The sequence below is a fragment of the Zosterops lateralis genome, assembly GCF_965231275.1.
Source record: "Zosterops lateralis genome assembly, chromosome: 6".
In the NCBI taxonomy this organism is placed as follows: domain Eukaryota; kingdom Metazoa; phylum Chordata; class Aves; order Passeriformes; family Zosteropidae; genus Zosterops; species Zosterops lateralis.
In genome coordinates this window covers 52,240,861-52,253,348 of record NC_139761.1, presented here as the reverse complement: position 1 = coordinate 52,253,348, position 12,488 = coordinate 52,240,861, and the positions used below count along the sequence as shown (strand labels likewise).

General features: G+C 35.8%; 1 protein-coding gene across 3 annotated transcripts in view; it reads left to right on the top strand.

The window, feature by feature from the left end:
- SBF2 (SET binding factor 2) overlaps nt 1–12,257 on the top strand; it is a 235,288-nt gene extending 223,031 nt beyond the window's left edge. For all 3 annotated transcript variants that reach the window (XM_083863029.1, XM_083863028.1, XM_083863027.1), the window contains 8 exons: nt 10–136; nt 957–1,084; nt 1,607–1,840; nt 5,968–6,072; nt 7,147–7,340; nt 7,781–7,868; nt 9,286–9,417; nt 9,700–12,257. In XM_083863029.1, the coding sequence (XP_083719155.1) occupies nt 10–136; nt 957–1,084; nt 1,607–1,840; nt 5,968–6,072; nt 7,147–7,340; nt 7,781–7,868; nt 9,286–9,417; nt 9,700–9,798 (1,107 nt within the window). In that variant the 3' untranslated portion in view covers nt 9,799–12,257. The remainder of the gene's footprint in view (nt 1–9; nt 137–956; nt 1,085–1,606; nt 1,841–5,967; nt 6,073–7,146; nt 7,341–7,780; nt 7,869–9,285; nt 9,418–9,699) is intronic.
- Nucleotides 12,258–12,488: the final 231 nt, after the last annotated feature.

Below are 12,488 nucleotides of genomic sequence, written 5' to 3'. Positions count from 1 at the left end.
ACTTTTTAGATTCATAACCAATACCCGACAGAGTTTGAGTTCAATCAGTATTATCTGAAGTTTCTGGCTTTTCATCACATATCCAATCGATTTAAAACATTTCTTCTGGATTCAGATTATGAAAGACTAGAACATGGTATGTGTGATCTTTGTGTATTGCATATTGCTTTTTTACTTGTTGATATTTTTCCCTCAATATTTGGTCTACAAAAATTTGCCTGGGTTAAGATGCTCACAGTAGCCGCGTGGTGACCACATAATGAATTACATTTGAGATCTAGAAAGCAAAATGGAGGTGAAGAACATGTAGTATTTTCTACAGAAGTGATTCCTCAGCCATGCCTCTGATGGCCCTAAAAGAAAGTGGAAGAAATTAGTGCCATGCCTCAGGGTGTTTAGCAACTTTCCTGTGTAGTTCCATTTTCCCTTCTTTTAACAGAAACAAAGTCTCTGAGTCCATCAGAGAGTGCATAAAGTTTCAAGAAAGAAAAGCCTTTCTATCGATTACCTCCCACTTCTTCCTCTTGCATTATCTTCAGTGTTTCTCTTTTTATATTTTCTGTTTTATTCCATCTGTCATGTACAACCTTACAGGTTCCAAGGCCTCAGCTCCCCTCAGAGCCATCTTACTGAGGCTCCATAACCACGGCTGAGGCTGTTCCTGGGACTTGTCCATTGAAACATGCTCCAAATTTCTCTGCTTTGTGGGCTGCTTCTCATGGCATATATTAATGCTTTTCATAAAAACCTTGTAGGGCAGATAAGACTTGAGCAACCATTTTATTTAAAAAAAAATTAATTTTTATTATTTATCTTCTTTGTTTATTTCCTGTTGCAGTGGCATTTGATGGTAGAGTTTATTACACCTTCAATCTGTGAAATTCCTTTAGGCTGTGCTTTACCATTTGTTGAGCATTATTATAAAGCAATCTTTGTGCTGCTGTCCTTTTCCCCAGGGACACTGTTTGAAGATAAAGGAGATAAACATGCCAAGAAAGGAATTTGTATTTGGGAATGTATTGAAAAGATGCACAAAAGGAGCCCAATTTTCTTCAATTACCTCTATGCCCCTGCTGAAACTGAGGTATGATTTTTTTGTTAAAATTCAGTTGGCTCGTTATTCTGAGTGATTCCTTGAGTACATTTTGATATCATAATTGTTCTGAACTAAGTTAAGTATTTGGTGGACAAAATTGACCCTACCTGATTGATTGGAGCTGTATCTGAAAGCCATGGAAATGTAATTTAAAGGGCCAAATTCTGGAACATGTATTCATGCATCCTGGTGAACTAAGTGAGGTTTCCTGTTTGGTTTGATAATATGCATTATTATTAAAATAGTCTTTAAAGGGAAACTGACCTTAGAGTCATAATGGGCTACATTTCATAACAACCTGATTGAATCACATTATCTACATCTCTGTCTTATATGATAATGTCTGTCCCCTAGACTGGGCTGTGTCTTGAATAATTTTAGGAAATTCACAATACACTCACCATTGTAGAATTCAATTTAGAATAATCTGGAAAATACTGGTATTGTGTTGTAAATCTTAAATTCAAAGGCTTCCTTCATGTCATTATAATAACACTTTGTTTCAACTAGGCACTGAAGCCAAATGTAAATATGTCCAGCCTCAAAAAGTGGGATTATTATGTAGAAGAGATTTTGGCTACAGGTCCTTCCTATGATTGGACCATGGTACCTGCAAAATGTAGTGTTTCAGAAGAAAATGACCAAACAGATGGTTCAGCCTCTCAGACTAAGAGGAAAATAGTGTGGCCATGTTATGATGATGTAAAAAAAATACAGCCTGATGCCATCACCAGCCTTTTAAATGTGAGTACTTGTGTTGCACAGAACAGTAAGTTCTCTTATGCTCATGAAATTCATATTTACTTTTATTGAAGTTATTGCCTTACAACTGTACTGTTATTAAAAGGATCACGACAGATGTCAAAACAGGTCTTTAGTAAGACTGACTGGTTGGTCTGGAGATGTGGTGGTGGTTCTGGGAATCAATCAGGCTTCCTGCAAAGCTGATGTTGCTCTGAATGCAGACTTCCCTGCTGTGTGCTTTAATTTTAGTCAATAACTACTCATGAATTCATTTTTTCGTTGTCTGTTTTAAAGAATAAATAAAATTTTAGGTTGCCTTGTGTAGGAAATGCAAGAACAGCTATTTTCATTTGGGCAAATGGTGAATCTTGCTTTCTTGACCTCTTTCCCCTCATTTTAAAGTAGGTGTGTGGTAAAATAATGACCCAGATTTTTGGACAGATCAGAAAATAGAATCTGACACTTGTTGATATCAACAATTGGGAAGCAAATACACAAACATAAACTGAACATCTTGGCCCACGTTGCTCAAAAAAGCTTGCCATCATTGCTCTTAATTTATTCATGTTTACTACAACCAAACTGATAAATTTAGATTCTTCAGAATATTTTGATAGTTGAAATAGATGCTTGATTTTGGCTTTTTCTTGTTTGGGCTCACTTAGGCTGCTTAAGTTTTGTGCTTTCTTCATAAGAAGATGAAAAATGATCCAATTGTCATCATTGTTGTAGTTATTTATAGTGATTTAACATCTGTCTTCTCTTAGAGATGAAGATGCTTGTTGATTATAATTAATTAACAGCCTAACATTTGGTTATCATCATAATTGATAGTGCAGGGAAATGACAAGGGCATTCCTCACTTCCTTTGGTTCAAGCCACTCGTATGTCCAGACGCACCTCCCTGTGTGCACTGTTTTGAAAATTCTTTGCAGACTTGAGCTTACGTTGGAGCTAGGATTATGGAGCCCACTATTGTGATGCTTGGGAAATCAGGATATGCTGTAGACCCCCAGTTTTCCTGAATCAAAGATGATTTTTAGCAAGTCCTAATGCAGGAAGCTTCTGAAAGGATGTGAGTCCTTGAAGAGTTTGATAAAGAGTTAGATTTATTCTGGCACATTCCTCAAATTCCTTTTGGTTTGCTCCTTCCAATCCTGATTGATCGAACACAGGAACAATGCCCAGTAAAAAAATTTAAATAAATAAAGAGAATCTCATGGAAAACCCCCGTTGACTCAAAATAAGACAGTCAGAACTTCTCAGAGCTTCTAATTTCCCAGAAGCAAAGGAAGAACAGCCTCTCAGCAGGGGTCATTTTGGGGATTCTTCAGCAAAGCACAGAGTGTTTTTATACCAGGTAACCAGAGGCCAGAAGCACATCAGGAATACAACAATGTTCTCCTGCATTTCTTCCCGGGGTAGATGCCAGACTGTCCATATCCACAACTGTGAGAAACTTCCATATAACAGGGAAATTAGCCATAATATAGGCTAAAGATATGTGGGTCAGGTTTTACAGAGTTTAAATGTTATTTGTGAATTAGATTATAGTAATAAAAGATAGCAATGGAGAGAACATTTGGAAAACTTTGGAGAGGTTGTATAAAGGTTACAAAAATATTCTTCTAAGTTTAAAAAGCAAAGTGAATGTTCTTTTAAAACAAGTTGTTAATTTAGGGCTATTGCTGATATAGGAGAAAGACCTCTCTTTAATCATAAATCCACTGAGAATGTGTTGGTATCCAAAAAATTTCAACTGAGACCATATTTAGCATCATAAATTACTGGGGAAGATTGATTCTCACTTAGTTTATAATGATAAGCCCAAATTTGTTTGTTCTAAAGATATTTTTCAATTGAAAACTAGATAGTGTACTTCAGGATGTGAAGCTGAAACAGAGAAGTTATTGAGTGCCTTAATTCAGAATTTTCATGGCAGAATGTGGTGCTCTTCTTCTAAGAGTGGGTCAGATTCTGGTACTTGTAAGAATTGTGAGAAATGAACCTGTGTGCATTCAGACACATTGTGGAGCAAAAGAGGTGATCAGTCTCCAGAGTTCTGGAGCTGCTGCAGATGTAGCTCCTGTCTCTACCATTCAAATATTCCAAAGCAGGTTATTTAGCAGATCTTCTGGAAAGCACAGTAATGCTAATTGCTTGTTATTAATTGCAGGAAATGGGTATTCTCATAATTAAATTTGTTATAACCTTTTTATTTATTTATTTCTGCTCCTGTAAGCCCGGACAACAGGAGATGAATCAGAGAGATAAATTTAAAGATTTTTTTTTCTTTCAAAGAAATGCATCTACTCAGAGTCTATTCCACACATGGAAAGGAAAACAAAAAATCTGCTGCTTTCTGTAAAATTTAAAACTGAAGAGGCAAGAGTAAATCTTAGTGATTTATTGCCATGTATGTTTTTTTATATGGGGTCTATTAAAGGAGAATTTAGTCCTAACTTTTCGAGTTATATACAGGAGATTGTTGAAAGTTTTTCATGAAAGTTTTTCATTTTAAATTCTGGAAGCACTGCTCAGTATGGAGCCAAAAAAGAAGGAATGTGACCCAGTTGCTAAGTAACAAGTTTCAGTTACTTCCAGATTCTGCAGAGAAGGACTCATACTCAGAAGTCAAGAGTAGGGCAGAAAGAGAATGATCAGATTAAACTGACTAACTTAGAGCAATAAAGAGTTTATATCCTTTTGCAACAACTTGGAAAGGATTTTACTGTAAAAAGTGTGTGGTAAATTGATGCAGTTTTGTGCCTCCAGAAGTGTTTTCCATTCAGCACTTTCAAAGACAAACAAGTAATCTAGAGAAGGCTTTAGTCTGGCTTGTGTTCATCATTCCTTACTTTTTCCTCTACCTGAAGATACTCCAAACAAAAGTATTCCGGTTTTATTTCTTAGCAGAGAGACAGCATATGTGACTTTCAGCTACCTTCAGTATTTAAAGCTTCTCGTTTGATTCTTGCTGTTAAGCCACATTTCTTACATTTAGTTTCACTTTGAAATTTTCTAATTTACATTCAGCAAGGAAAAGTTTGTATAAATATATTGTTCCTGTTACATTGTCAAATGCTGGGGTTTTATTTTCACCTAAGTGTTCAAAATTTAGTTCAGAAGATAATTTCCATATCAAAACGTTTTCTTACTTTAAAAATGTAATAATTTTCTGTCATTCAAATTAATAACAATTTCCTGAAAAATTTTTCAATCAGAAGACCAATAGGAATTGGACAATATTATGAAATCTACTTTATTAGGCAGAGTAGAAGTAAGTAGATACTTTCTCTCCTTTGAAAATAAATGTCTTAGGTGTTTAATTGGCTTCTATATAGCATGAGAAGCCTATGTACTGTAGCAGGTTTTTATTTCATTATTAATTCTTATTTGAATTTGCAAAATTGAGGTTTCAATTTTATTTAATTAATAAGAAAATTTTCAGAACAATATAGTTGTTAAAAGTAACAATGGACAAAGCAAGCATGGACCACACCTCAAAGTCTTGACAAATGCATCAATGAGTGTTCACAAGTAAACATAAACTCATAAAATTGACTCTTTTTACTTAACTTTGCACTGTCTTATTAACAGGAAATAACCCTAACTGGAGGTTATCAACATAGGTCATATTCCCAAGTTCCAGAACACGAACATGTTGTTACAGTTTGGCATCCAAATTGAATAAATCTTTCTGTTTCATTTCCTTCTTTTATTACAGCTTTGTATCACATTTTATAAACCAGGGTAAATGTTAATATTGGCAATGCACAATGTTGGTGTTGCAGCACAGAATCTGTTCTTTGTAAATATTTTCATAAAATACAGCCTGTCCTTATCAGTGTTGTGTTTCTGTTGTGGCAGTGGGTGTTGAATTCTGTGTGTTCAGGAGAACTGGGGGAGAATTGAAAGCCTGGTGGCTCCTCCAACAAGGGAATGCAGAAGAACAATGTGGCTGATGCTGTCCATGGTTACCTTTGACTCCTGGTTATGATGGAGGGTTTTGAACTTCACTGGGTGAAAACATTGACTAGAGAATAGTTGTTTTAAAATGATTGTCAGGGAGTGATCAGTTAGAAAGAAATGTTTATTCTTAAGGTAACCCGTATTACTTGTTTCAGGAAATCGAAAGGTTGGAAAGTAAATTAAATCAGAGCCCAGAGAGGTGGCAGCTCTTGTGGGAAAGGGTCAAAATGAATCTAAAGGATGACACCAGACAAGACAATGTAAGTAGAAAAGAGCTTGTCCAATAGAATAATTTCATTCCTGCTATATAGGCTACCTGAGGCACTGACAAAATCGCTGTATTTCTTGGAGTAAAATACTGCTTTTGAAAAACTGAATATGTTGTTCTAACCCATGAGATTGGCCTTTTATTTCTTCATGTTAAAAAATATTTTTTTACTTGTGCTGTTTATCTAGTAGCTTTTCCAGAGTAATTTAATGCATACAGATAAAAATGAGCGTTTTACTAATGTGCAGATGTATGATTTATATATTTAAGAGATTTTTGAAGTACTAAAAAAGCTCAATTCCTGAAAGTAGCCAAAAGGATGTCACAGATTCTCAGTGATAAGTAAAGGTATTTCCATGGCTAAATGGAGTTATAGTTTCTAAGTAGAGATAAGAAGTATTCCTGCTTGTGTTTCCAACTCCTGACCATGGTAGCAAGAAGAGCTGACAATATAGATACTTTCTAAATCAAAGGCTACCTCTTTGCTCTCTGTGTGCACCAGGAATAATGCTAGACACTGCTTTTTGGGAGCTTGGCCTCTGAACTTTGCACAGTGAGGTGCCAGTTCAAGACTGTATCTGTAGTGTTGTCATTTAGATTAGGACCAAATACAGGATCCCTCTTGTTCCAGGTTATTGAGATTCTACTAAAATGACATGGATCTGTAAAGTAGCTCTTGGAAGCTGTAGTTTTTTCTTTCCCCCCCTTCCTTCCCTTTGAAATCAGGGAAATTTATTGTATCCAAATCTCTGTTTAATTTTAGATGCTTCTGAGAAAGCAAGGCAAACACTGTTCAGTATTTATGTCACTGGAATATGTGAAGCTTTTCTGAAATACTGATTTCTCACACCTTGTGAACCCTTTCTGCCTAAGAAATGCAGGAAATTTTCATCCCTCTGGCATTCCCTTCCTTGTATTAGGAAGTTTGGTTTTTTTTTTTTTGGCCTCACAGAAGTTCCCAACTTACATGTTGTACCATGTATTTATTATCAGTACAGCACTGAGACCATCTCACAATGCAAGACACATTGCATTACCTTTTTTCTTCTATTTCCCTCTTTTTCAGCTCCGGAGACATCCCTCTGGCTCCTCAGGGATGATGTCACCTAATCTACATTCCTATCAGAAGAGGTCTTTGTTGGAAATACCTGACAGTGGGCTGGGTGAGGAGCAGAGTTCGGGCATCTCTCCCTCTAATGGAGTAGACCGAAGAACAACGACGCTGTACAATCATTTCACATCAAAGAATGATGAAAACAGGTAAACTGAATAATCACACAGTATTTATGAACATTTTATTAGATTGGTACAAGTCTCTGCCTTAGGAAGAAATGAAACTTTCATGTGCACAGAATGCTTCATGGCTACCTTATTTCTTCTTTTTGGATTTGATCACATTTAGTTGTCTCAGTGGTTGGGCCTCTATCTCCTACCAGCATCTTTCACTCTTCCCTTTCATTAGATGCACAAATTGTAGTTGTACATTTAATGCATCCAAAGTACTAAAAGGGTGTTGTAGCCGTGAATCACAGTTACCAATAGCTAAACTACTGGTATAAATCTTACTAGTTTTCCTGCAGGAAAATAAGTTTTCAATATGTATGTAGTAGGTGTTTAGTATATATCATTTTGGGGCTTTTATTTCTCAGCAGTATCCACATTATGGAATCACATGCTGCTGTATTTTCTGTCCCTCTCAGATCTTTTGAAGGTACGCTGTACAAAAGAGGAGCTTTGCTAAAAGGTTGGAAACCTCGCTGGTTTGTGCTGGATGTGACAAAACACCAGGTAAAACCTTTCCAGATAATGGACTTTTTAATTATCGTGTCACTCCTTTTTTGTTTAGTGGGTTTATGTAGACTGGTCTTAAAAACAATATTAGTACTGCTGATTTTCAAATGTGGTGTGTGCTACATCATTCATGACCCATCAGTGTTTGTCTTAGGCATCTTGTAGCTGATACAGAATTCTGAGTGGACAGAGGGGTTTTGGTATTTTGCTTTTTATTTTTTAGAAAAAAACATATGCGGGTATTTTATAAAAATATATGAGAGTATTTTAGATTAATCAGAGTCATGTAAATTTAGTAGCAAAATTATTCATAAGTGTTCTACCTAATCATTGTAGAAAAAGGAGTACCAAAAATAGACATCTGTTTGTCTAAACTTTTTTAATCCAATTTACAATGTATGCCAGAATTCTGCAATATAAATTTATGGTCTTGTGTACTTCAAATAATGTTGGGTCATCAGGCAGTAAAATATTCTGAGCCAAATATTACACAAAGGGGGGTTATAACTTCTCAGACTCATGTATGCTTTTGTTTAAAAAATATTAAATTATGTAGTCAATACACTTAAAAATATGTAATATGGATAAAGACTGGCATCTTTTGAAATGCCAATTGAGTGCTTTGAGATCAGTGTGGTAAATACCAACAAATGTGCTGTTAATAATTATTCTTCCTAATATATATTCTATATATCTTATATATAGGAGAAAAGGTTCATTTTGCAGGAGAAAATGATACTTTTACATTTTTTGTCTAACCAAATAACCTTCTGAGTATGATAGATGCAGGGATAATACAGGTCAATCCTAGCTGGAGTTCTGTTGTTTGACTTTTACTGTGAAAGTTTGTGTTGCTGTTTTATATTGGCTTATGGGAATTCGTTGGGGTTTTGTTGTGGGGGATTTTTTTGGAACTTGTTTGCATGTTGAAACTCAGTTTAAAGAGTGATTAATATCCATATCAAAGTATCTTTGTAAGGAGGGAAAAAAAAAAGCTCAGATTTTATTCAGCCTCTATGTGTGGTATAGGAAAATGTGAGCTCTCTGTGTGGTTTATAATTACCTAAAATTACACTTCGATTTCTGCTGATCCCTTTAAATTCTTGAAATACAGAGAAGTGTTCTATCAATGCCTTGGTGAAATAAAGCTTTTGTGTTAGTTTTATGTAATGACCAGTGAAGAAATGGTTCTGTTTTCCTGCCTCACATTTCCTCTGCCCAGGGCAATCCATTTGCTTCTCTGCTCTGGAGCTCTGGGGACAAGATACTCTTCCTCCACCTCCTCAGCTCCTAGTAATTTTTGTGCCTCCCACCCTTAGCAGTCAATGCCCCCAGGCTGTATCCAGGAAAAGGGAATTAATCTGAAAGGTCCATCTAAAAGCACGTCTGGATTTTGTTTTCTCTTGTGCTCCAGCTGCGATACTATGACTCTGGGGAGGATACGAGCTGTAAGGGACACATAGACCTTGCAGAAGTGGAAACTGTGATTCCTGCTTCTCCAACAATTGGAGCTCCAAAACATGCCAGTGAAAAGGCATTTTTTGATGTAAGTATATCTGGTCTTTACTTGATCTTCATGTGAAACTTCCTTCTCTTGGTGTTTTTAAACTCCTTGCTTCCAGTCCTGCTGGAAGGTATGAGCTTGGAAGGAGCTGTTGTTCCATCTCAAGGCAATAAAAAAAATTATGTAGCTGGCATCACTCACAACAGCCAAAGTTCAAAACTGTTACATTCAGACCCAATTAGCACACTGAGCATTGTAGTTTAAAGTTTGCAGGTTTTCTTTTCCATGTGCTGACATCTTGGTGTCCATGTTTTTCCTTTGCAGCTGAAGACAAATAAACGTGTGTATAACTTTTGTGCCCAAGATGCACAGAGTGCTCAACAATGGATGGACAGGATCCAGAGTTGCATTTCAGATGCATAAAAAGGAGAAAAATGTTCCATGATAAAGACTCATTTCAAGCACCTCATCCTGGAAGAAACTGAGTTCTGGAATGTTACTGACACACAACCCGCCTTCCTTACATTTCAGCCATAAAAGTTCATGATAAGTTCTTTTCTGTTTAATAACTATAACCACTGTAACTGCTATTTTTTTTTCTGCAGGGAGGACTTGGAAAAATAATAATCCATTTATCCTGAATTTCCTCTTTCTCCAGTACAATTCCTAGCTATAAAAGTGGGCTGTATTTGCACTAGCATCTGATCCCGGTTTTCTCATTTCACAGCTATTCTGTTAGGAAACCTGCCCAAAGGAAAGTGTAGAAATTTTCCCTTCAACAAGAAGTGTATTTCCACTTTATTTAGATTTTTAAGCAGAATGTTCTTATTTCCAGGCTAGTCATGAATAAGAGGGAACATGTCTACAATTCCTAAAAACAAATAAATAAATGAAGCTTGTGAGTCCAGTGACACACACCAGGTTGCCAATGTTTATAGACAGTCAATATTTTTAAAGACCAAAAAAGTGAAATTGCCTGATGCCAGACTTTCAAGTGTCTTCTCAGTGTGCAGGTCATTCTCTAATCTCGTGCTCTTGCTGAGTGCTTCTGCAATGTTGTTATGGAATTTCAAAATCTAGGGATTACCTGAAGAGCATAGATAGCACTTTTATTTTAGATTCTGTTTGCAATTCCAATGGGATAAATGAAAGAAAACTGGCTAACACTACCCTGGAGCAATGGAAAACAACAAACTAGGAATTCAGTAGATGAAGGATCTCTTGTGTGTGAGTTGTATGTGTTAATTTATATGCTGTTCTGCTCACTGTAAAATAAAAAATAACAAACATGATAATGCACTAAACAATGAAGCAAGCACTTGCACTGAAATCTTTACAATGCAGACTATTTTGCAGGACAGAGGTAAGTTATTTGTAGCAGAACAAAACAAAACTAGCTAGTTAACAGCATTTACAGATATTAGATATGTACATAATCAAGTTTGAGGTGTCGTGATTTGATACTTTTTAAACATTTTTTTGCACATTAATTGGAAGACTGTTTATAGATTTTTACTTTTGATGAACTTGTGTTTGTTCTGCTTAAAATCCTGGTGAAACATTTTTAATAGCCCCAAATTAGTTGAAATTTTACAGTCTATGAATAACGAGGACTGAGTAGAGTATGTAGGTAATTAAGCCATTGTTTTTACTTTGAAATGTTAATATGTTAAATAGCACACTAATATTACAAAAGGTCTGTATATATGATTCACTATTTTCTCATTTTTCCAGACGTTCTGCTTGTAATTTAATGTCAGCCTAACCAAACTGACTATACTTACAAGATTTTTCAGTTATTAAACTTTGTGGGTTTTTTTATAACTAATGTATTTTGTCAAAAGGAACATAGATTTCTCACCACACACAATAGGAAATGCAGCTGTTTTTAATGCGTTTGCAATTTCAAAACAAAATATGAAGGATTTTTCTAGCATTTTTCAATTGACAAATTTCCACCTGTGACAATGGTGTTTGCACATTTGTATTTTTCTTTGTATATGAAGTACTTTTATATGTACTTTGTAAAATACTGATCCTGTTCTTAGGTTATATGAAGATATACATACCACTGCTTATTTTGTAACTGGTTAATTTTACTGCTTGTATGTTATGTGATATATGTATGCTAACCATCTTGTAATAAATACCCTCCTGAAGGAAAAGTAAAAACTTTCCTTTTACTGTAAAAGAGAAGAAAAGCAAGACCCACCTGTTGAAATATTCCACGGACACAAGACAAATCCTTATTTACTCTGTATTAAGAATAGTGGGTGTATTCAAAACTATGTGGTCTTTTGTATACTTGTAAATATTCTTTCCTAAAAGTTGCACTTGGGCATCCCTAACTCAAACACTTGTCAACAGTAACACTAAAGAAGTCAGAATTTAAAGCAAAATTACCATTCTAACAGTCTCCATGTATAGCCTTTACCAGAAGGCTAAAAACATGTAATGTTCATACTAAAGTCATTGAATAATGATGTTAAATATATTTTTTAAAAAAGGTTCTGTATGGTATCGCCAACATAAGTCAACTGCATACTTTCACCATGAGATGTATCTCACTCATATCACCTTATGCAAAAATGATCTAGTTCCTAAAAAAGAAACTATTTTAAAAAATGGCAAGGTCTTGAGACTGTGCATCTCAATGGAATTCCTGAGTGTTGTGTGGGACAGCAGAGTCCAAAGGGAAAGGGAACGTGTGACGGAGGTGGGGGACCTGTGGCACTTCTGGGATGCTGTGGTGCTTAGAGGACATGGTTTGCATATTGAGCTTGGCATGGATGCTGATGTTGCCTTAAATGTTGATCTCAGTTTTTTTAGTGTCTGTATTGATGGAAAATGGACTTGAGCAACTTAACTTAAAAATACCCAAATAAAAGCGGAAATGAAAGACGTGGTATTTGTGGTGTCTGTGTAAGGAATATACAAGGGGACAGTAGAAAAGGCTCTCAATGTGAAGACAAAGTTTGTGGTGTCCCTGGAGGTTTCTCCTCTGCAAAGTGGAGGTTCCAACAGAGACTGGGAGAAAATGTGGACAAGCCAGCATAGCTTAAGCTACAGGGTTTGCCAGTTTGTTGAATCATATCAGCAGCAACAGAGAGAAT